We start from the raw sequence: 26,711 nt of genomic DNA on the forward strand, positions 1-26,711 counted from the left end.
TAGTTGTATAAAAGCAGAGGTTTATCTGAAGAGTTTTAGTCATGTTTCGGAAACTCAGCACAGTATGGAAATAGTATTTGTAACAGTTATGATCTTCTTATGGACTTTGACATACTTGTCTAGCTACACCTCAGTTCAGCTTTTGATACTGCTGACCATAATATTTTATTATCTATCTATCTATCTATCTAGATATAGATATCTAGATACACATACACACACACAGATATTTATATATACTGTATTTATATGTTGCAGAGTTTCAGTCAGGTTTCAGAACTCATCACAGTACAGTTATTGATTCTAGGCTGAACTACTGTAATTCATTATTATTGAGATGGCAGAAACAAGAATGTAATAATTAAGTTATTATCACTCAAGTCCCTGTGGTAGTTTCTGTGTAATAAGGAGGAAACAGAGCTGATAAAATGTAAAACTATATAGTATATAAATAAAACGGAATTAAATCGAATTGGATGACCATTAAAATGCAGGGTTGGGCAAATCTGTTCTCAATACTACTACTACTACTACTACTACTACTAAAAAAAAAAATAATAATAGTAAGAAGAGGGAGAAGAATTAATCTATTGATCTGAAATTACTCCTTAATTAATCATCAGTATTATCAATATTGATTATAGTTTGGCATATACCCTTCAGTATACTTATGTATTTTTATAGATTTCAAATCCTTCTGTATCTGTAATATTCTAACACACAACTGAATTATTTTGACCCAAATAAAACACAAGCATATCCATTAAATTATAGACTTTGTAGCAGCAAGCTGCAGATGTTCAGTCAATTGACTTATGATTCTTTACGTTCCTTTATTTTCCTTGTTACTTGCAAATCTACTCAATTGTGTGCAAAGAGCTGTGCATATGTTTGACAAGGGAGTTGCTGGGAGAAAGTGGCACAGCTACAATAAAGCCTGATTGTTTGAAGCAGATAGCTATTAGCTGGAAGAGAGTGGGAGTTATTATGGTGGAAATGAAGCATTGTTAAGGAAACATAAGACTTCCCTCAGTGGATGATAGCCTCCTGAAGTGGTCTCAGATTAGATCTCACAGGTGCACTTGGGAGGGCAGCACTAATCATTACATTGGGAGAATTATAGCGGCTCATCAAATCTCCTCAGGAACGAACATTAAGGCTTATTACGAGGATGATAGCGAGGGTAGAATCCACTAATGTGAATAATTTATGAGAACTCTTTGGGTTGTACTGTTGGGCTTTTTAAAAGAACTTTCCCATTTGCCAATTGACTCCCTACACTAATGCACTGCTCCACATAAATAAGTGTTGAGAGCAAGTCTGACTTAATAGCTTTAAAAAATGGTATGAATTTGCAGTGATATATGAGTAAATGTTATTGTCTCCATCCAAAAGCATGTGACGGGCCCTCGCTGCCTGGATGTCAGGATGCACCGCTTTGGACGGAGTAAAGACATAAAGAGGGGGACTGCATGTCAGTTTAATTCTGCGATATGAAGTTAAGCTATCAAAATCACTGCAGCTTTGTGAAATAAAACATGTTTCAATTACACAGCATTTTGAAATTGTTTTACAAAACATTTAAGCCATGAATAGTCTTTTTGTCTTTTTCTGACTGTAGAGATCATACAAATGTAATAATTTGTATCGTTTAATCATTTAATCATTGTGCTTACACACCCATGGCCAAGAAATCTAGTACAGGGAAATTCCAGAATTTAATCTCCATTTGTTACTCTCCTAACGGTTTTTAATTCAGCACTAAATTAATAAAAAATTATTAGTTCTGTACAATGCAGCATGACTTATTTCACCACCATAAAAGTGTGACAGTTTTGTTCAATGCTGTACAGTGAGTTGTTTCATTCATTACATTTCATGAAATCTTCTCTAGTTGATGGAGATTCATCCAGGTCATGGTAGTCTAAGGCAGTCCGTGAGTCGTTTGGTACCGGGCTGCAAGAGTTGAGGCTTGAGTGTGAAATTTATGATTTTCAGGGTTTTTATCATTATTTAGTTATCGGTTTTATTGTTAACTCTGTTTCCCTGGGTCGTTTCCTGTGTGTTATGAATAAATCTTCTTTTTTTCGGTGCCGGTACTGGTTTTATTTTGTTGTATTTATCCGTGACACCTTAAAGGCCAGTCCGTGAAAATATTGTTGGACATAAACCGGTCCATTTAATCTCCATTTGTTATTCTGTTTGCGGTTGGGGGACCGCTGGTCTAAGGAGCTTTGAAAGAAAGCAACTGGACTTCTTTGAGTTTCTTGAAGACATTTCACCTCCCATAGGAGAAGCTTCTTCAGTTCTTCTCTACATCACACATGTTGACCAAGTTGGCGAGCAAGAGGAAAGCTTGAAGCTCGTTTGCTTGCTAATAGTAGCTGTGTTTCCATACAAAGCACAGCTGGCAACTGATCTCAGAGCAGTGAAAGCTAAACCAGTGACAGCTTGCCTAGCACACTTGTCTCACATGAATTTACTATGAAAGACCAGAGGTTTATTCACAATGTGCACGCAGAATATCTCTTTGACATTCCTCTACCACGTCAACTACTAATTTGACCCCCATCTGTTCCAGTCTGCATGCCAAATATCCTTGGGCAGGAACTCCAATTTGCTCTCTGATGCTTCGATGGTAAATGGTAAATGGCCTGTATTTGTATAGCGCTTTTGTAGTCCCTAAGGACCCCAAAGCGCTTTACACAACCTGTCATCCACACACACATTCACACACTGGTGATGGCAAGCTACATTGTAGCCACAGCCACCCTGGGGCGCACTGACAGAGGCGAGGCTGGTGCCACCGGGCCCTCTGACCACCACTAGTACGCAACGGGTGAAGCGTCTTGCCCAAGGACACAACGACCGAGACTGTCCAAGCCAGGGCTCGAACCGGCAACCTTCCGATTACAAGGCGAACTCCCAACTCTTGAGCCACGATTGCCCCGATCAGAGTACGGATGTGTGTGAATACCGTAGAAAAAAGTACTTGTGTGAATGGGTGAGTGAGGCAAGGTGTGTAAAGCACTTTGAGTGCTCAGGTAGAGCAGAAAAGCATTATGTATAAGAACCAGTCCATTTACCATTTAGTTCGATCATGCTACTCACTTGTGTCAGCAGAATATTCCTTTTACAACATAACAAAAAATTGAAGTTCACACTATGAACGTAAACTAAGTAAAATAAAATAAAAAAAATTGTACAAAACAGTCAACACATAATAAGAAATGAAAACATGCGAATCACAAACTGAATATTCTACATTTTAAACCACCTTCTCCAAAGTAAAATATTTACAACAGAACCATACTGCAAAGTAGCACAAAGCCTTGTTCCATCTTTGAAGGGAATTAATAAAAGTTCCTATAAGTGGATCATGTCTTTATAATGTTAGTCTTGATTTTAACCCCCTGAGACTCATTTTTTTCATTTCTTCTACATATTGATTTGGACCTTGCAATTATAAAAACTATGCACTATCATTGTTGTTTTGTTTTTTAAAGTTGATCTGCTAGAAGTGTGATAATGGCTGTGGATGGAGAGGTTCAGAACTAGAGCAACAAGCAGGAAAGTAAAGCGTGGAATTCCTGCACTTGGCCAAGTGATGATTAAGTCTGTGATATGAACCACCATCCATCTATGATTTTCTTTCATTCTTTGCAGCCTTTGCCTCTGAGGATAGTCTCTCCATCACTCCTGGGGGCATTCCCAACCTTTACCCTACCACCCAAGACACAGACAGGAGGCTCCCTGTGGTCACCACTGCACCGCCAATCAACATCCTGAATCATCACCCACTCTACCGGAATCCGCCCCAACACCAGGCCCACCCAGGCCCTCGTGGTCAGGCAAAGTACCTTGAAGACAGTGGAGGATCAAGCTCTCAGCTTTCCACATCACCATCCAGGAGAACACTGGATAACAGTGATGAAAGGATTTCAGATGAGACTCCTGAAAGCTCCAACATGCAAGCAACCCTTTCCATACATGCATTAGCAACCACTTCTCTCTCCAGTGCACTTCTTCCAGTTACCAGCAGGGTTTTGAAAGGCCCCAAACATTCTACCATTATCACCTCCAGTGATACTGCTGCAAGGGAAAAGGTTGCAGGGGCAGGCAGTGATGAAGAGGAGACAACCACCACCACTATCACAACCACCACCATCATCACCACCATGCAGAGTCCAGGTAAGAATAGATCTTTAAATACACCTCATTGCATTTTTATTACAAAGTGCCAATTAATTATAGGGAAGGGAATGTATGTGTGTGTGTGTGTGGGGGGGGGGGAAGAGACATTTGTGAAGTGTTGTGTCAGTTAAACTATCATCAAGTCAGCAAGAAAACAGGAAAGACTTTAAGTTTTTGAGCGATTTAATTGACTATGAAAAATGTTTTGATTAGCTGGTTCATAATAGTTTATAAATGTAGAAATATGAAAGCATTAACAAAGGGCCTCTAAGCAACAATGTTATACTTTTAATAAACAAATGCTAATTTATATCTAAAGAAATATAGTTCTGTATAGTGGTAACATTCATATAGCGTTCTTCTAAGCACTTTAAATTACAAACCACATTTAAACATACTTTTTTACAGGTCTTTATTCTATAAACTTTAGGCACTTCGTCTACCTCATTTCCATGGCCACAGTTAAGAGACCACAGTTAACCTGAACCTGCATTACCTTCAATTGCAGGAAATCTAAAGGGAGGAAACCCATAGGGAAAAAAAGGCTAGACAAATGAGAATATGCAAACTTCCTACAGAAAGGCACCAGCTGGGAACCTTAGGAAGGAATCTGCTAGCTAAGTTGACAGTGCTAACCCTGTGCACCCTGTAGCTTTTCAGTGAGTCTGCACCCCAAATATTTAGAGCAGAGCCCCACATATTTCTGGTTCTTAAAGCTAATTTGAAGTGTCAGAGGTAAAGGGAGAGAATCTGTGCTGTACAATTGAAGTGCTCTCTGTCTTGCTCTCCCTTTGGAATCAAGCTTAGACAGGAATTAGTAAAGAGTTAACTCACATTTAAATTGAAATATTTCTTCTTTCTATTAAAACATTACCGGTGCTGTTGAATAATATTTTATGTATCTTATGTTCAGAAGCAGTAATCAGCAGTAACAATGTACATATGTCGGTTTCTGCTATGCAGCCTGTTTATTCAATCTGTGAAACCTCTAGTTTATATTTACGGCAAATATATCGGAACCACAGCAGCTCATAGCGATCTGCAATCTGCAAGCAGTCTGTAAATTAAAAAAACAAAAACAAAACATTTTTCAACACTCACACCCACATACAAACACACCTTTTACCCTTTTCATAAAATTACCATTACACCTTAAAAAGTAATAGTCTAAACAATTCAAACACCATAGAAGCCCTGTCTCTTATATCTCTTACTTTATCAGTTGACTTTGTTATCTCTTTTGTTGACACCCATGATGACTTCAAGCTCTCAGCTAATATCTACTATGTTTGCATTTCTTATGACTGGACTGCCATGGGACTGAAATAAATTACAACAGCATCATTGCATCACTAACCCTTAATCAAGAGGTCCAAACAGGGACCACAGCAGAACAACCCAGAGACTCTCTGTTATGAAGAGAGTGGACTGGGAAAATAAATATCAAGGTATTAATTTCTTCTCGACTTTTCAGGTCAGGAAGAGCAAAGTGGGAGTAGCTTGATTAATCAGCTCATCTGTGTGCAAGGTTATAACAGAGCAAAGCACTGACAGACAAACCCTGCTCCGAGACAGACATTCAGGCACAAAATTGTAATTCAGCAATAATGCTGGAGTGGACACTCCCTGAAGGGAAGTACCAAGGGGACACAGAGAGGATGTTCTTCTTCATAAAGAAGCACTTCAGCAAAAGTTTACTTTTTAGCTTAGAGATGGATGAAGGCGGTGGAGCAGAAAGCTCCCGAAGGCCACTAAGAAATGATCTGTCCTCAGCTGTCCATCACAGAGCTCAGCTGCTTCAAAAGGCAGCCAGAGACAGAGTTATTACAGTGAAGACAAGAAAAGATCTTTAGAGCATTCTCTATGTGCCAAATAATCCACATAGTTGCATAATTTGACATTTTCTAACCAACACTAATGAATATTTAAACCTTTTATTAAATTGTGAAGTACTAAAACAGAGCGTTTCTCTATTTCGTAATAATAAGGCAAATTTGTTATTAATAAAAGATAACTTAAAATATAAATGTAATTAATACATAAATGATAAATGTAATTTGAGTAGTAGAAATTACTGTTCTGAGTTTTGTGTGTGTATGTGTGTGTGTGTGTGTGTGCATCAGCCAGCACATGAGCCAACTTCAACCTTGGCAGTTTTGTGTGTTCTGGAGGAAAGGATGGAGATAAAAACTGTGTCGCCAACTCCTTAAACGCATAATCCTAAATCAGAAAAAGAGCATTAAGTGTCGTTATTGTTAAACACAGAACCATCATTTCTATGTGATTTTAACCAATGGTTAATTATATACTGACTGTTGCATATAAATGATATATATATTTTATTATATATTATATAATATATATATTATTTATATATATATATAATATCTAATATATTTATTTATAGTGATAATGAAAACTTCCTCTGGTTGCCCATCTGCTTTCTCATTGGATGATTAAAATCAACTGGGAACAAGGGGATGTGTGCATCTTTTGCTACAGCTACAAATTCTGTCCATAAACAGTCCAACACCCACCAGAAATGAGTCCAACTTATTGCCAGCAATGCAGACCAAACTCTTGCAATGATGTACATGGGCTAAATAGCTTGTAACAAAGGGTCAGACACCCATATTCGTGTAGCCTTCTCCAGGTCCAAAAAATACATTTAGATTGGTTGGGCAAACTTCCATGCACGCTAGAACATCTTTGAGAGGATAAAGAGCAGGTCCAGCATTCCTTAATCCGGGACAAAAGCATGATTGAATATAAAAATAAAAAATAAAAATCTTAGAGAGGTAGAGCTTTTCAGAAGTAAGCTGGGCAGAGATTTACCAATCTGCAAAAAAACTACAAATACAAATTGTGGATCATCTACAGTACATAACCTCATCAAAAGTTTCAGAAAATCTGGAGAAAATTCTGATACAAGGGACAAGGCCAAAAATGTGTATTGGATCACCCTGATCTTTATGCCCTCAGGCGCTGTTGCATTAAAAACAGGCATGATTCTGGTCACTTAATCACTGGTGGTGGTCAGAGGGCCCGGTGGCGCCAGTGTCCGGCAGCCTCGCCTCTGTCAGTGCGCCCCAGGGCAGCTGTGGCTACAATGTAGCTTGTCATCACCAGTGTGTGAATGTGTGTGTGAATGTGTGAATGACTGAATGTGTAAAGCACTTTGGGGTCCTTAGGGACTAAGTAAAGCGCTATACAAATGCAGGCCATTTACCATTTATATCACTAAATGGACTCAGGAACACTAAGAAATGATCATATATGAACACAGTTCGCCATGTAATCCATAACTGCAGTTAAAGCTCTATCATGGAATGAACAAGCTAAATGGGAACCGGATATAAAAGCACTGCTATCTTCTCAGTTAAACTCAATTAAAACTGATCATGGCAAATTAGTCAAATTAGGAATTGGGAATCCTTTTCTGTGATCAGAAAAATTGAAATTGTTTTAACAATATCAGTGTTATTTGCTTAATGCACATAATGAGTTCAGATCAGTAGCGTCTGTGTTGGTTGGAGTGGTTGATTGATTGACTGATCAACAGGTCTTAAAATAATCATTTACCCCACTGTAATTATTTACCAGACTTCCCTGGTGAAGGCACAGTCTCCTCGACACGCTCACAGCTGCAGGAGAGAGGAATCATGTAAATGTATTTGCTCGGGTGAAAATCACCCACGATACTGTTCTAGGGTTAAGCAGCTGGGGATTGAACCCCCAAGGGTCAACCCCACTTAGCCCACACAATGTGTTTACACATGGCCCAAATACCGCAAAGAATGACAGCCCTTTGGTGGCCCAGATCTGGTTTTCCAGAGGTAATCCACACATGGGCCAGCACAAGGCCAGTTGCAGACACACTGGTGGTCCCGTGCTGGTCCATGTGTGGATTACCTCTGGAAAACCTGATGTGGGCCACCAAAGGGCCGTCATTCTTTGCAATATGTGGGCCATGTGTAAGTTGTGTGCAGCCACGGGCCAGGTGCAGACACACTGGTGGTCCTGTGCTGGCCCAGAACAGTTTCAGCTCTGGCCCCAGATGTCAGCCTAATGTGTACCTTAATCAAGCCACGTAATAACAACATGTGCCAGAACATAATAGTGCAAAAGTAACAGTATGAAACTGTTCAGACAGTGAATGGGCTGTTTCTTATAGAGCACTTGTCTACTCTCCTGGATTACTCCAAGTGCGCCATACAACATGCCATATTTACACACTTCCCTCTAAACTGAGTGCTTCCTGACTACATTTATACACATTCAGAATCTTGACAGACAGACTGGAAGAGCCAAGGATCGAACCACTAACCTTCTGATTAGTGGGTGACCTGCTCTACCTAATGAGCTACAGCCACCCGGTGCTCAACGCGAGTAAACCCTCAATAGGTTTTAGATAAAGTGTACACTCACAAACCTGTCAAACCTGCATTTGAAACATTGGCTACTATAGCAGTATAGTATTGCAACATGGCATTTGGGTCTTCTAACTAAAATAGGAAAATAGGAACATACAACTGGTTGACATACACCCTGCTATGACACCAGTCAGTCAGAAGTGCCAGCTTGATGCCGGATCCAGGCCAGACCTGTTTTCTATGAGCCTGGGCCACATAAACCAAACCACAATCGGGCCAGATGTGGCGTGCCATCACATAAACAGTGCCATCTGCGTCAGGCCTGACCCGTATCTGGATGACATACCATTTACCATACCAGAAGTCAGCCAGCAGTGCCGGCTTGTCACCAGATCTGGGCCAGACCTGTCTGCTATGTGGGACCCGGTCCACAACACAATGGACCTCTATAGCTCTTCCTGCAGGTGCTGGGCAGTGCCCCATGGATTAAGACCTGTCCACCAGGTGATTTTGAGAAGTATTCCTTGTTCCTTATTGGAGTCAGGTCTCCATCATCAAAATTGCACATAGTCTGGTATCTCACCCAGGAACAACTTAACTAGAGGGACAATTATGACCTTCTAGTTTCTCCCAGGACATGAAAATCCTCCCAGGGATTTGCACACTGGACACACTGGAGAGATTAGGTTTGTTAACTGGCTTGGGAACACCTTAGAGTGCCCCCATAAGAGCTGGTAGAGCTGGATGTGATGAGGAGGGTTCGGGCATCTCTGCTTAGACTGCTGTCCCCTGCCATCTTTACTCGGATAAGTGGCAGAAGACAGATAGATGGATACGCTAACTAAGCACTCGAAGCACTGTTTACTACAAACCAATTCACATACACTCAGTCCAAGCACTTTTTAATTATCATTCACCTGCATTGTGGGTAATGCCAGATAAGCCTTATACAAATAATACATCCAGATACAGATCAAACATTAAACTAAGTTGATATCTGTGTCAGACTGACTGTTATAACAATAAAATCATTGAACTATCAATAGCTGATTCTGTGGTCTCAAGATACATTGAACATAATCAATATTTTCCTTAACTACAGTTGGAAAGGTCAAAAATGTTACCCAGAATTAAAGCATAGTATCATTTTGGCATCTCCTGTTTGCAGAAAGTATTGACATTACATAAAGTGTCTTAACAGACACAAACCCTATTATTATAATCTGTAAGTGAAGATAAGATAACAGGGTTATTGGTCGTTATTACTATAACAAAAACATAATGAGGGGACCATCTGCATTGAGAGCAACTTTTGTTTGGAATGGAGTTTTGAATCTGTTTTGAATGGAGTAGTAGGGTTTGTGCACCAGCGTCCACACTGTTTCTATCAGTGTTATTGTTATGCTGCTGTGGTTGTTCCTGCAGTTCCCTGCCAGCTGAACCTGACTGGTCCAGAAGGCTACATCGAGGCTCCACCACACACCAATTCTGCTTTTTACTTTACAACTGACTGCAACTATATCGTCACTGTCTATACGGGCTATGGAGTGGAGGTCCAGGTAAGAAAAAGTTCAACATCCACCCAGGATATGAGGTAGCTTACTGGATAAGCCTGATGTTAAATACTTTTGCCCAGCATACGTATGTACGTAATGGAAAATTACATACTTAGTGGTCTTAGCTATTGCAGTTTTAAGTAAACCCAAATCTAGGACTTGGAGATTAAACTTAAATAACAGCTTTATTGCTGAAGTTCAAGGACTTAGGAAACACAAAACTCAGGCTTAAACTCAACCAGGGACGTTAAAAGTAGCAAAACTATTATTAGGAAATTAATAGGAAAGAGCACACAACCTGGGTTAGGACATATGATGACATGACAAGGAGCAAATGAAACCTGAAGATTTAAATACACATATAAGGTAAGGGCAGAGAGAAGACACCTTCAGCAGAATAGAATCCACCTACAACCAAAAAAGGCAGAACATGGACTGAGGGACTATCAAAATAAAACATAAACACAGCGTGACTACGACACATGAGCTTGACATAGACAAAAAGGTAAACAAACAGACTTCACAAGAAGACACATACATACAAATAGACGAAATACTAGGGAACTGATATTGGTGGAAGGGAACAGAGAATAAGACAGGAAGTACAGACTACTCACCCTGACACACAGAAAGGGAAAGAAGCACGGACACAAGACTGACTACACAAGAAGGAGCGTAGAACACAGAGGAGGCATGATAATAGAAACCTAAAGACTAGATAACAAAACTAAGATCTGAGAATACAAATATTACAACTCTAAAAATAACTAAAACCTCAAACAAAATCGTAACCTTAGAATATTAAATAAACCAGAGTCAAAGTCCAAACACACAAATACTGGATCACAGCCCCAGGACCATGACAATCAATTGTTTATGTGCTCTATAATTATAGTATAGTACTGTAAAAACTATTTCACAGTGTAAACGTTTTTATCAACATGTTCTTAAAAATATGCACATTGACACATTAAAAAAGAAAACTGTGTTTCAAATCAAACACAGACACCATAGCAACTGTCACAAACCTGGAAAAATGTGCAGTGTGGATTCACAAGGAGATTGAGAATTGACTGACAAATGCCATAACAGTAATTTTTTTCTGACAGATGGAGGACCATCTCAACTTTCACAGTGTGCATGCTCAATCAGTGGGTTTTCTCTATTGTATGTTCTTGACTTAGACTGACTCGTGTTGTGACTTGATGTTATATTAAAAACAGTGAATTGAAAATAAATCTCCTCACTGACTTCATTATCCAAAGTAATTTTATCTTGCAAAGAAAGATGAGATGATATTTCAGAAGTGGGAGGACTATAAGAGAATGTTCTTAGAATGTTCAGGTTTATGAAATATTTCTGGTATATATTCTATTAAAATTCAAACATATGGAAGAAGAAGAAGAAGAAGAAGAAGAAGAAGAAGAAGAAGAAGAAGAAGAAGGTTCAGAGAAAGAAGGAAGGAAGATGGAAAAAGAATCATAGTGGAGCTATATTTTAAACATGGTTAGCAAATCACTCTCCTCTCAGAACAACTGATGCGTATGTTTTATATCTTTGCAGACTGTGGTGAAAAATCAATATGTGAATTGAAGCTATTCATCTAACAAAAAGCCAATATTGTGCAATAAGTGTTTAAAGAGTCAGACAAGGACAATTTAAACACAAATGTACAATACTGGCATGTATGCAGAATCATTGCATGCAGGACGGCAGCACAATGTCTGTATGAATAAAAACTAAGCCTGCATCACAGGTTGCCGATACAGTATTGATTATACTGTCAACATGGTACCCTCTTACAAAGACAACCTTTTTAAATGGCTAAACAGCATGTTTCTGTAGATCACACTCACAGTTAGGTACAGACATGTATAGAGTACAACAGAATTGTAGGCATTTACGCTCAAGCGATATTTTGAAATATAATGCTATGAATAGTTTTAATTTATCAGGCAATTTCTTTTGGCTTTTTAGTTAAGTCACTGAGTAGCTACTCAGTGACTTAACTAAAAATAATTCAATTAATTTCAATTTTATTTATACAGCGCCAAATCACGACAACAGTCACTTCAAGACACTTTATGTTATAAGGTAGACCCTGCAATAATACATACAGAGAAAAACCCAACATTCACATCACCCATTGTAAGCACTTTGGTGACAGTGGGAAGGAAAAACTCCCTTTTAACAGGAAGAAGCCTCCGGCAGAACCAGGCTCAGGGAGGGCGGAGCCATCTGCTGCGACCGGTTGGGGTGAGAGAAGGAAGACAGGGTAAAAGACATGCTGTGGAAGAGAGACAGAGATTAATAACAAGTAAGATTCAATACAGAGAGGTCTATTAACACATAGTGAGTGAAGATGGTGACTGAAGAAGAAAAACTCAATGCATCATGGGAATCCCCAGCAGCCTATGCCTATTGCAGCATAACTAAGGGAGGATTCAGAGTCACCTGATCCAGCCCTAACTATATGCTTTAGCAAAAAGGAAATTTTGAAGTCCAGTTTAAGCCTAATACAAGACTAAATCAGTTACATGTGTGCAGATATTCAGAGTTGGACTCCAATAATTTTTCAAAATTTAACGTTGTTATCAATGACCCAAAACCAAAAGTAAGGGTGCGGTTTTTTCAGTTTTCATCAGTCAAAGATTTTTTTTTTTTGTACTTGCCTATAATTAAAACATGGACTATTCAACACTAAAATTTGGAATGTATTTAAGAGAAAAGGAAAAGGAGCCGGTACAGTAGTCAGTACAGACTATTGTTAACTTACTATAAGGTAACAAGATTCTAAGAAGTGACCATGGCCTACCTTGAAAAGCAATGAACAGAACCAAAGTCTTAGGAAAAGTAACTAATTTATTAAATAGTTTTATATGAAGCACTCCAAGAGGGTAGCATGACAGATGTTTACTTTGATTACGCAAACGTTATGTTGAAGTAGACAGTGGATAATAGGTATTGATTTGTAAATAACTGGGCATAAATAACTTCAGCATTTTATACAATGTTATATTATACTGTAGTATATTACTTACTAACTATGCAGCTCATTATTTGATATACCAGTAGTTTCTTTAAAGATATAACAAATTTGGGGGTCAATGTGAATGAAAGGCAGACATGAAATTTAAAAGTAAGATCAGAGGTCAAATGTGATTTAGATAAAAACTGTAATGTGATTTTACAATCACCATTTACCAGTGTCATTTCCTAAATATTGCCCATACAAATAAAGGGATTTAAGTATAGTTTTAAAGACAAAGAGATTTTTTTTAAAGTTAATCTTTAATATCAAATCTACTGACCTTGAAGTAGAGGTCAGAGGTCGAATATGACAAGATACATTAGATGTTTATCCAGTATGTTCTATACAATGAAAAAACAAACCATAATTGTAAGAATCATAACTTCTAAGTTAAAGGCTTAGGCTAAGCTATAATGCTAAAACCTTTTGGGCTTTTGTGTTTAAAGCCAGAATGACATGCATGCATACATTCAAATGCAACCAAAAACACAACCTCCTTGGCAAAGATTCTTTTTTAAAGTTAAGCATAAAGCAAGTACAAGACAGCCAAGACTGTAGCAGTTTGTCTATGTGAAAGTTCAGGGCATCATTGTCTAGTGCTCCACTTGCAATATAAATTGGATTGTAGATAGGGGGCAGGGTTTAATAAGAATATTTTCTTCTTCCTGCTCCTTTTCACACATGGTTGCAGTGCTTTACTGATAGAAAGTGTGATTGGTTGGTCTGAAAGAACTAACTGTGGAAACTGTTGTACCAAGTGTGAAATAAATAAATAAATGAAATGAATGAATGAACAATGTCTCAATCCAGTCAATACTGCAGAGCCTCTAGTTGCAAATAGTGCTAATGCAAAATGGACCCATTGATTACCCAGTGTTTTATCTCATCAGTTCCAAGAATATTCCCTCTAATGTTTAAAAGTTATTAAGGTGTTTTCTTGCAAATTTTAGATGAGCTCCATTAATAGTGTTTTTCACTTTACCAATCTTCCATGGATTCCATTTAACCCAGTGTCTTTCAGAGAATGGAGTCATAAAAACTAGGCTTTAGTGTTTGGAATTTAATGTCATTGTCAGGTTGGGTTAGGAGGACCCAAGAATGCAGTCAGGGAAGCAGCAGGAGGTCAAATTCAAGGCGTGCCCTTTAATGAGGCTGAACAGACAAGAGACGAACATGATATGGAATGGGAACACAGATGGAGCACACTAGAGAAGGCAGAAGAAGCAGAGCTGAACAGAAAGCACACAGGACAAGAGAATAAAACAGGAAACACAATCACTGAGATGCAGGCTGACTAGATACAGGGAATAGAGTGATGGGATGAAAAAGTGCGAGACAGCAAGGGACACGAGAGGGCGAGAGAGCAACACAGAAACATCACTGGGGAAACGGCCAACTAAACCTCGAGACAACTAGGAAACATAAGTCACACAGAGAACATAAAAATAATGATTAAACAAGACACAAAATCCATAAACACAAAACACTGGGTCAACAACGCAGGCATCTTAACAGTAATCTAAACAGTAAATACAAAATTGTTCTAGTTATTTCGGATGCTAGTTATTTCACAACTTGACCCTCCATGCTAGCAAGATTTTTACAAAGCTTTGAATTGTGGCTGTTCAAAACACTTTAAAATACTGCTATAAAAATTTAAGAATAACATATATTACAAATTACCTCAGTAATAAACCACTTTCTTTCTTTCTTTAGATGAAACTACATTAAGATAAAGTGTCATGTGTAGATGTATATACACTATCTCTATAGATATAGTTACATTTTTTTCAAACTATAAGGCACACTTAAAATCCTGTGCTTGTCTGTGAAGGTTCTCAGTCATATCCAGGTCATCGTAATCTAAGGAGCTCGGAAACAAAAGCGTCTGGACTTCTTTAAGTTGCTTGAAGGCGTTTTACCTCTCATTCGAGAAGCTTCTTCAGTTCTGAACTGAAGAAGCTTCTCGGATGAGACGTTCTACCTCTTCTTCAGTTCTGTCAGATAAAGGTTGTTGCTGTATATCCTAGTGGTGTGGATGAGTGAATCGATGTCTTGTTCACTCCTGGCGTATAGGTTGATGCCATTTATGTAGAGGAGGTGGTTGACGATTCCATTCCATGGTCGGTACCCGTAGCCAGTCTTGTCAGTGATCACACTGGCCTTCAGGCCTATGCAGAAGAGTAGTGGAGACATGGTATCTCCTTGGTAGATCCCACTCTTGAAGGTTGACTTGTGCCACCAGTGTTGTTCTCTGCATCCTCATCAAATTCCTGATCAATTCTCTTTGGGTCCTGTTGATCTTGAATAGTTCTAGGGATTCCAGGATCCATGTGTGGGGCATTGAGTCATAGGCTTTCTTATAATCAATCTAGGCAGTGCAAAGGTTGGTTAACCTGTTCTTCTAAACTCCGCTGACTGCTCAGTCTGCCAGTAACTAGTGTTTTCCACCTCTGGTATTCTTGACAATCCTTTTCTGTGCCCTGCTCATATATTGACCCATGTGCCTGTTCATCTTAGCCACTCCTGACATGTGGTACTGAGGCAAGTTATTGTAGTTGGTTTGGACCTGTGCCTTCTGTTGGTCCTTGGGGATCAGGACTGTCCGGCCTTCAGTAAAGCAATCTCAAGCAACTGTTCTGTCTGCCAGTAGCTGGTGTTTTGCCCCTCTGGTATTCCTGCCAATTCATTTCTGTGCTCTGCTGATGTATTGAGCCATGTGCCTGTTCATCTTAGCCATGTGGTGCTGAGGAAGGTTATTAGCCAGTACTGGCCAATAACCAAGTACAAGTACAAGTAGGACTGGGGAAGAAGGGACTTCACCAGTCCCTCCCCGGGATCAAGACTGTGTGGCTTTCAGCCTTTCTGGGTGTCTCTTGTTAAATAGCAGCTGATTCTTTTGTGTTGCCAGATGCTCATGAAGTGCAGTCAGCTTCTTTAGCCAGTAGGCGTGAATCATGTCAGCGCCTGGTGCTGTCCAACTCTTCATGCTGGAGAACCTTTCTTGGATGCCTTCCACTGTGATAGTTACAGGCCCCTGTTGAGAGAGGCTGCTGTAGTCTGCTGTTAGCACCATTAGCCACTGAGCATAGCTGTTATGTGTTGTGTTCTTCTCCCAGATGCTCTTCCAGTATTGTTCCATCTCCAGCCTTGATGGGGTTGCTGTTCTCATGTTGTTCCCCTGCCACTGAGAGTACACCTTGAATGATTCAGTAGAGTACAGCTGGTTTATTCTCCTGCCTTCTAGCTCTCATGTATAACTCTTCAAGCAGCTAGCCAAGGTTGTGAGTCTTTGCTTAGCAGCTTCCAAGGTATGAACAACTTGCTGTACTTCTTAGGCACCTCTTTCTTTATTGCACCTTTCTGTAGCTCCAGTAGTTGGCTAACTTTGCTCCATGCTAACTTGATCTTAGCCTCGACTCTCCTTCTCTATGGAGGGCACTACTCCTTGGGGCTATTCATTTTGTACCCAAGCATCTCTGTGATTACTGCTGCCATAGTTTAGATCATTTTTTTTTCTGTAATGGTCGCAGTAGGGATTGTCCATAATGCTACTTTCACTTCTTCTAGTAGACCTTCAGAAGGTACTTCACTTAATCTTGGTAATTGGCCATGGAGAGTCCCGGTCTCCAACTTCGCCATAATCCTATCTTTCAGGTCAGCTGCTCTCGCACTCAATGCTCCTTCTGTCTCGGTGGGAGTGATGATATCTCCCCCTTGCCCTGACATCCTGGCTCCCCCTTGCTGTAGCATTTGTGTTGCACCTTATTGATCTCCAGTTGTGATAGTAATTCCTGCTTCTGAATGTTGGAACACTGAGCTACTAGTTGTTTTGCCTTCAGTGTAGATGTTGGCTATCAAAGATCCAAACATCCCACATCCAACTTCATTTAACCCCTTCCACTGGGGTTACTTGCATAATGGCATTCCAACATTGCCCCGTCCTCATCTCTTGGTCATTTATGCCTTCTTGTTCCAGTAGTCCACTTCTCATCAGTGTGTTCTGGTTCCTCAACTCCTGACGTACACCTTGTTGGGCGATGTGGAGGACTTCATTTATCTCTTCCTCATTCATATCTGAGCTAGGCTTGGATAGCGTGTAGTTTTACAACTATGCTATCCTGCTGAATAAGTGTGTGGGTGTGTATAGTATATATGCTTGTTCGATCTCTCTCTCTCTTTAAAAAATAAAGACAAGAGTGACAACAGTCACGAAAAGACAGTCAAAACAACAGTGGCACTAAAAAAAGTGTTTCTAAAACATACACCATAGCACGTTTCACGACCATCTTGCAAACGTTACCTTTCAGCTTTGCTGCTACTTTTCTGTCACACCCCTGGCATCGGTCCCCACCCATGCCACCCTGCCTGCATTGTGTTCTTCATCTCTCTTGTGCAGTGTCTGATGCATTGATTGATTGACCTCAGATATTTAAACCAATCTACTGTTCACTATCTGTACTCCTTTCATTTTCACTTTCCGTCTCCCTCTCATTCTCATTCTCCCTCTATTCTGTTTTATCTCTACTGATTGTCATTCCTCTTCTCTCCAGCACAAACCTCCACCGTTCCAGACTCTCTTCCACCTGCTCCACCTGCTCCCTCTCATCTGAAAACACCATAGTCCACAGAGATTCCTGCCTGTCCATCAAATTTGCAAACAAGAAGAGGCACTTTGAACCCATCTGTCACTCTTACTGCATACCTCACCACTATCTCGTTGCATTCATACATGTCCTGCACCATCATGAAACCATACGGTTCACTGATCATAACCTGTCTTTTCAACGTAGCTTCAGCATCTTTTTCCCATAGCGTCATGGTATAGCTCTTCAACTTTATTCCCCTGTAGTCAGTACAGTTCTGCACATTAACGTTTTTCTTGAAAATCAGTACCAGCACACTTCTTCTCCATTCCTCAGGCAACCTCTCAATATCCAGGATTGTGTTAAACAGTCTGATGAAAAAGTCCACTGCCCTCTCTCCTAGACATCTCCATACCTACACAGGTATGTCGTCTGGACCAGCCGCCTTTCTACCCTTCATCATCTCCATAGCTGCCCTGACATTCCCTGTCCTCCACCCATCCTCCTCTCTCATTTACTTTATTCATTAACTCCTTAAAGTACTTCTTCCATCTTCTGAGCACACTCTCTTCACTTGTTTCCTTTTCTGTCCTTAATACCCCTAACCTGCTGCACATGCTTTCAACTTTTCTCCTTGTTCAGTGTCCAGCATCACATAAACAAGCCTTTTCATTTGCCTTTTCCATCTCTCTAAGCCATTACTTGTTTTAAACATTTACAGCCTGCAGTACAGTATTATATACTAGCATGCAGCAGCTGCTGAAATACATTGTCCAATGTCACCTCCACAAATGTATCTTGCCTGTAGACAATAGCAGGGCTCTCCAAATGATTACAGCTACTCTGTCCATTCTCTGGAATTCAGTCTCACTTTGAAGTGCCTGACCTTTTTAGGGTGCCTCGTGATGATTTAAGCAGCGCCCTTGTCTCTACCTGAAAACCTCCTCATTTCCATGATTAACTCTGGGAGCTTTGCTTCCTGCTGCTCATAAAATATACAATGGCCATTATGCTGCTGACCTTCCAGATTCTCAGCCTAATATATTTAGGATAAAAAATTAATATGTGGTTGCAAATCATTATCAATGATGTCTCCCAGCTGCTTCCTGTCACTGATGTGGAGTGGGGAAAAAATGGAAGAGGCGCAATGGAAATGATATAAAAAGTAAGATGTCAGAAATAAAGAGAAAGAAAAGAGTAGAAAAGGAGGAAAGTGGATGAAGCAAAATGGAATAAAAAGGGGCTGAACTGCCACCCTAAAGCCTAATCACTAAACCCTGTTAGGTTTAATGGAAGCCACAGCTTTACTGCTTGAGTAAGTGAGCTCATGGGAGCTTGGAATCTTATAGGAAGGTGGAATAAGAAATACTTGTATGAAAGCACACATTATAAGAAAACCCCACCCACACTTTCAGTTTGAATTTAGTAGTTACCACCATTTGAGATTGCGCATTTATTAATCACTCCCTGCAAAGGAAAGTTTGCAAATATGAAAATTGTAAATAGTACACAGGGAGCATCTAAAAGTAGCTTCTTTTTCTTTTTTTTCCAAGTAAATCAAAATGAGATCAGATCAGTCATATTTACACACATAAATTTCACGTGGTGAATATTTAAAATTAAAAAGAAGAAATTATTAAATAAATATTGGGTTAGTTTTTTAAGTTCACAAGCTGCTCTGCCTGTCTGTTGCCATGAAATTACAGCTTATATTGCATTTTATTTTTAAAAGGAATAAGGAACGTTTTATAAGGAACGTAAGATAAAACAACCTATGAGAACACAAATAAACCGAAATAAACAAGTAATTGAAAATAAACAAACGGGTGTACCATCTAGTCATTTAAACATATATACACACATATATACACATACATATACACATGCATATACATATACATATACATACATATATATACACACATATACATACCTACATGCATACATATACGCCTATACATACTTACATACATACAGACATACACATATATACACATAGCAGTTCAAAAATATGGCATACAAAATTACAGAGATTCAAACAAAATCGGGTCTCCTTGACGAAATATAATGTTTCCATTTATCCCAAATCTCAATGAATATGTCATATTGAAATCTGTTAAAGAAGGAAATTCTTTCCATTTTAAACAATCCATAAACAGTCTCATGCCAGTCATTTAGTGATGGAATTTTCACACTTAGCCATTTCTTAGTAATAGTCTTTCGGGCAGCCAGAGTCAAAATACCATATAACAGCTTGGACATTTTATCTACATTCACTGAATATAAATATCCAGACAAAAGTTCATCCCAATTAAAGGGGAGTTGCATACTAAAAATGGTCTGTAACTCAGAGTGAATCGATACCCAAAAAGTGTTGATCAATGGGCAAGACCAAAACAAGTGGAAGTGTTTTATTCCTTGGGCCCCACAGTTTCTCCAACAGCTAGAGTGATTAGAATAGTGTTTACTTTGTGCAGGTGTAATAAAAAACCTACAGAGACTCTTCCAACCAAAACATCTCCATATATTAGAACTAGAAATTTTCCAATGAAAGGCACACTGCTGATACCAGATATCATTTGAAATTGCTATATTTGTTTCCTTTTCCCATTTTTGTTTAATGTAGATAGTGTTCAACTTCTTAACCTCTTGTAAACCCTTGTACAATCTAGAAATCACCTTAAGGCCAGGATCTGCATGGTAAGCCTTGACAAATATATTCAAAACGGGAAGAGAAAAAAGATCTGTTCTCTTAGGTATAAAGTTATGTAGATGATGCCTGATTTGAAGAAACCTGAAAAAATCCGTATTGCTTAACTGGTATTGATCTTTTACTGATTGGAAGTCCCTAAGAGTTCCCTTATCATAAAACATACAATATGCCATTAAGCCTTGCCCTGCCCATTTTTTATATCTTGCGTCTAATTTATTGGGTAAAAAATCAAGATCATAAGCGCACCATCTTAAGATCCTGCCCTCTTCATTCCAATCATTCTTATTAAGAAATTGTAACCAGAGTTTTAAAGGCAAGTTAATCCATTGGTTTCCTTGATTAATTTGTTTTTTAATAAGTGTCACGTCCCCTAAGCTTGCCTGAATCAGAAAATCTCTTGAGACAACTGTTTCTATTTCTTTCCATCTTGCTTGGTAGTCTACATTGCACCAACACGCTAGGATCCTCAGTTGAGCTGAAATATAGTAATCTTTCAAACATGGGAACCCCAACCCCCCTTTATCTTTAGCCAACTGGATAGTTTGGTACTTAATCTGTGGTCTTTTCCCCTGCCATATGAACCTAGAGATTATTTTATTTTTCAGTTATTTCAACTGGGAGTGTTAGGAACAGATAAAGCATCCTAGGCAAAATATTCATTTTGACTGTATCAATATGTGACTCAAAATTTAAAATTGGTATTAAGTTCCATCTTTTAATATCCACATTTATTTTATAACACAAAGGTTTAAAATTTACATGATATATTTTAGAGAGATCTTTAGTGATATTTACTCCAAGATACTTCATTTGCTCCAACTCCCAATTCAAGTTAACTTTAGACTTAATTTCCTGATTTGGCTTATAATTAAAAGTTAAAATCTGAGTCTTCGATATATTTAGTTTATAACCTGATAGTGAGCTAAAGGTCTCCAGAAGTGATAACAGCTTGGGGAAAGTAATATTTGGATTTGTCAAGTAAATCAAAATATCATCAGCAAACAAGGAAATCTTATGTTCTCGACCCATGATCTTGACTCCAGTAATATTAATGTTTTGTATAACACTTTGACTCAGGGCCTCTATGAAAACGGCAAAGAGTGAAGGACTAAGTGGACAACCCTGCCGTGTCCCTCTCTGTAGATTGAAAACATTAGAAAGCGCCCCGTTGACTTTGATTCTTGCCCTTGGTGATTTATATAATGCTTGAATGATCATGATAAACGATTGATGAAATCCAAACTTACCCATAACTTTGTATAGAAATTCCCAATTAACCCGATCGAAAGCCTTTTCAGCATCTAAGCTCATAAAGACCATCTGAGTTTTATTTTTAACTACATAATCAATAACATGTAATGTTCGGCGAACATTATCTTGTGTTTGTCTCTGCTTAATAAAACCAGTCTGATCCAAGCTAATTATCTGAACAAGAATATTTTCAATTCTTTTGGCAAGGATGTATGTAAATATCTTATAGTCCTGGTTAAGAACACTAATAGAGCGGTAATTTCCACAGTCAAGCCTGTCATTTCCTTCTTTAGCTATTAAGGAAATAGAAGCCTCATTCCAAGATGGGGGAATTACTCCCGTCTTTAAGATATTATTGAATGTTGTTTTCATCAAGGGGATCAATAACTCTTTCATTTCCTTATACCAATCTGATGGAAATCCATCTGGGCCTGGAGATTTATTGGGTTTTAATTTTGAAATAGCTTTTTTATTTTCAATTTCGGATATGTCCTTGATTAAGGTTATATTTTGGTTTTCAGTCAGCTTTGGTAAGCAAAGTGAGTCCAGGAAGGATATCATACCTTTATCATCCACTCTAGGTTGTGTGTATAGATCTTTGTAGAATTTTAGAAAAGCTAGCTGAATGTCTTCCAATTTGTACACGATGTTATTTGTTTGAGGATCCTTTATTTTGTGAATTATGTTATATAATATTATATTGCATTTTAAATGCCAAGGAACATGTCCACAATAAAAAACTACAGGATAATCTATGACTGAACTCTTGAGGTGTATCCTCATGTCAAACAGAGCCAAACTTTGATTGAAATGAGAGGAGTGTAATCCATGTAAATGAAAACTCCAGGCTTCAGATTGTATTTTCTACTCTAGGCTATGGATGATGTCAGTGAGGATGGAGATCCCTAATATTATTATTCCAGGCACAAATACACTGCTGTTCAGTTTTTCCGGTTCCAAGTAGCACCCAGTTAGGAGACAAGCAGCTTGAAGTGAAACAATATTAAAAGTAAAATAATTTGTTTTAAACAGTGAATGAATTAAAAGGTTGCACCAATTCCTAGTATAAGTACAATGTTTAACAAATTTATTAGACCATTGCCCAGTCTGATATTTATGATTTTAAGCTGAGCTGATAAAAAAAAACTTTTAAGATCTTAAAGAAGTTTTTTAAGATACTAAATTCCAGTTACTGAGTTGTAGTCATGAACAGGAAAAAATTATTAAAAATTATTCATTTTAGTGGTTGAATGTTATGTTTGATTAACCCTCAATGGTATAAATGTAGTCTGTCGCAGGGCTAACACAGGGAGACAGACAGAGAGACATTCACACTCACATTCACACATAAGGGCAATTTTAGAATAACCTAATCCCACTAACTGGATGTCTTTGAACCCACGCAGACACAGGGAGAACATGCAAACTCGAGGAAACAATGTGCAACAAGGGTACCAAAATGTTTTCTGTATTTATTGATTTAGTTCATTTCTGAGGAAACAAATAATTTATTAAAAATTTCTATTTTTATTTTAACAAAAATCAAGTTGATTTTTATATCTGTGTTTAATGCAACAACTAAATAAATGGTCAAAGGACTGCTTTTAGCTTTTAGCATGGAACAACATGACTCATTCACACACAGTCATACAAGCACCTTTTCTACATCTAAGTGCTTTCTTTCCAATGTTCACACACATATTCACACTCTGATTAACATGTTGGTAGCAACTTGGGTTCAGTATCTTGCCCAAAGATACTTTGATGTACTAACTGGAGCAGCCAGGGATCAAACCACCAACCTTCTGATTAGTAGATGATTTGTATGAATTACTTGTGGTGGTTGTGGCTCACCTCCTGAGCCACAAATCACAAATAACTGTTTCTTTGTGTATCTCTGTGCCTCTGCTCATACACTGGTTATGTGTGATACCATGCACAATGAATGGGGCTGTATGTGCAATTGTATGTAGTGCTGTGTGTCTATCAATCGGAGGTGGATGCCATATTTCTGTCATTTGACCTTTGGAGTTCCATTGGATCCTGGTACCTTACATTTCACTTCATATAGTCCTCTCCAAGCTACTGACACCCATGCCCCCACATACACACCATCATTTGCATCCATACACTATTGCTTACCCGCATACATCACATATGTAGGTCCCTAGGCTCCAAACTGTTCCTCAGACCTGATTCTGGGATCCTTTAGTACTCGCTGTCTTTCAGTTTAAATATGCACAAAAATGACAAAAATCTTAGCAGCAGCCAGAACTGTGTCACATGTAGATTTGGCTTTGATTGCCCATAGTTCAAAGGTTAAACCGGGGTCCCCAATCCCAGTCCACGAGGGCCGGTGTCCCTGCAGGTTTTAGATCTCACCCTGGGTCAACACACCTGAATCACATGATTAGTTCATTACCAGGCCTCTGGAGAACTTTAAGACGGTTATTTATCTATTTAAATCAGCTGTGATGGATCAAGGACACATCTAAAACCTGCAGGGACACCGGCCCTCGTGGACTGGGATTGGGGACCCCTGGGTTAAACCCTCATCTAGTCCTCATTATACTGAACACTGAGGTGTTTTGTGTCACAAAATAAATAAATTAATAAAAAAAATTAAGGGACAGGGTAATTACCAAAAATGAGGTTAGTTGCCTGAGGGCAACTCCATGCCATCTGACTTAATATAGGTGTCCTAATAAATTTGCTAAGCACTGTATAAGGTATAAAGTATAGAGCTACTCGAATAGTTTCCTAGAAGAAAAATATGGAGCCAGAATTAAATAAGATCTTTTAGAAGTAATAATAGAGTCAGACTTAGCACTCAATTATTTGGATAAAGCCAAACAGAAAAATGGCTGCACTTAACAGTGTCATCGCAAGTGAATAATGTAAAACCTAGCCAAATCGCCATTCTCCTAGGTGAAATGATGCCCTTGGATAAAAATTTAAAAAAAGTAATGAATGGGTTAAAAGGAAAGATGTGAAAGAAAAAGGAAGGAAATGGCTGAAAAGTGAATAGTGTCAGAATCTGACTAGAAGGAAAAGGAGAATGATGGGAAAATAGAGCAAGGGAAAATAACAAGAAGAAGAGGAGAAAAGGATGAGGATTTGATATGTAGAATAACACCTACGGTTAAATGCAATTCACTCTCATCTTCAATTTACTTTCATTATTAAAAGTGACTCCAGTGCAAGAATGTGGCTGAGCCACGGCAGCAAATTAATTGCTCATGGATTATCTGCCCTCTTCTTTTGTTTATTTACAGACCTCTTTAAAAGTGCTTGGCTAAAATGTCTTATCAGCTTTTCTTAACTAAATTAAAATGGTTTCCTCCCAGGGTAGACAGATTTAAACACAGGTTGAATTTAAATAATGTTGGACATGCATTAGAGAATGTCAGGCAGATCTAGTAGGTGGTCTGTTATACACTAGCAGTGGGATTCTAATTTGGTTTATCAAAGAATCATGCTTATTAACCTACTTTAAATGTGTTTTATTAACTTTAGAGAATACCAGTGTTACGGCAGCGGTGGCAGACGTGTGGCTGTTGCACAAAATAAATCATCACGAAGAGTGCTTCTTGTTCAAATAGCTCTCTGCCAATGACCTGCAGCCTGTGAGGAGTTTTGGAACTTTCAGTGGTGCAGTGAAAATAGGAGTTGAAAAGAATTGGATCACTGACACACATAACATTAGTCAGTACTCTATGCTACTATCTTCCACATATTCTTATTCTTTTATTAGTTACACCGTGCACTCCTTGCTTTTCACAAAATCCAGAACTAAAGTAGCAAATGCAGAGTTCCACATTTATGGGTGTATATATATAGATATATATATAGTTCAACTATGACAGCTTGGTTCCTATGGATATGTTTTTTTTTCTCCAACCTTATAGGGTGGAGAATTAGTTAGTTGGTCTGGAGAATGCATTTTTCAGGTTACTTCCTATTCCAGCAAATTCCATTACATATACATTAGTAGCTTCTCACTGTCAAGATCCCGGGGTCTGTGTTGTGGAATTCTCAATGTAGAAATCTGGGCTGGGGACAGACACAGAATATGTAAAAAGGAGAGAAGAAAGCAGCTCCAGCTAGGAAGCCCTTGGGTGAGGTTTGTTCAGTCTCCTCTCCTTCACCTGGTCAAGCTTTCCAGAAATGCGAAGGAGTTCTGGGGTTGCAATCTTATCTTAGGGCATAATAAAAGCTCATGGCAACATAGAGTATGTATCATCAGGAGAACAGAATGTTGGTCTCTTTCAGATGTGTTTTTACATTTAGAGATCATGAAAACTTTTCTAGATATACTGATTCAAACTGTGTGTTTGCATGATAAAGATGTCCAAAGAAAATAAGTAGATTATTTATTTATTTAAAGTAGATAATATAAGGATGAAGATTTGTCGATAATGTGCTTAGCCCAGTCCAATCAGTGGTGACAACATTTACTAACCCTTGTTCAGATGGCAGACCTTTCATTGATGTCAGTGAACAAGAGTCTGTGTCAGCTGGAAAGCTAGAAATCCGTACCTAAATTCACACAGGCTGCTGTGGGGAGGTTTGAGTGGCATACTTGTCAGTAGCAGCTCCTACCCTGACTGTCTATGTTTGGATATTTAAAAGTGTTATTTGCCTTCTACTGCTCTTGGTGTTTCCTGTCTCCCTAGTTATCTGGTGTGTGTCTGAGTTTAACTTTGTTCTTTATTCTCCCATGTGATATAGTTTGTTTAAAATATTTGCTCCTGGCTTATTTTAAGTTGTTTTGTAAGTTTTCAGTAATAAAGCAGTTTGAGTTTTACTTTAATTTTCCAGAGTCTAGCCTTCGAGAGGCTAGCCTTCTTCATCTTCTTCTGTGAGATTTCCATCACTAATGTGGGACAAAAAAGCTGATGTGCATCATAAACCAATGCATAGAGATCAGTATTTCACTCTCATCATTCACTGGAACACAAACCGGGTGTCATCAGGACACTACAACACAGAGCGATCACCATCCCC

The 26,711-nt window shown here is 38.7% G+C and overlaps 1 protein-coding gene across 2 annotated transcripts in view; it reads left to right on the forward strand.

Annotated features, from left to right (window-relative positions):
• Nucleotides 1–26,711, forward strand: part of sez6b (seizure related 6 homolog b) — a 232,991-nt gene that overhangs the window by 84,836 nt on the left and 121,444 nt on the right. For both annotated transcript variants that reach the window (XM_084950183.1, XM_084950184.1), the window contains exons 2-3: nucleotides 3,667–4,191; nucleotides 9,993–10,126. In XM_084950183.1, the coding sequence (XP_084806309.1) occupies nucleotides 3,667–4,191; nucleotides 9,993–10,126 (659 nt within the window). The remainder of the gene's footprint in view (nucleotides 1–3,666; nucleotides 4,192–9,992; nucleotides 10,127–26,711) is intronic.

The sequence above is a fragment of the Perissodus microlepis genome, chromosome 14 (assembly GCF_051167445.1).
Source record: "Perissodus microlepis isolate ML-2025 ecotype Zambia chromosome 14, ASM5116744v1, whole genome shotgun sequence".
NCBI lineage: Eukaryota > Metazoa > Chordata > Actinopteri > Cichliformes > Cichlidae > Perissodus > Perissodus microlepis.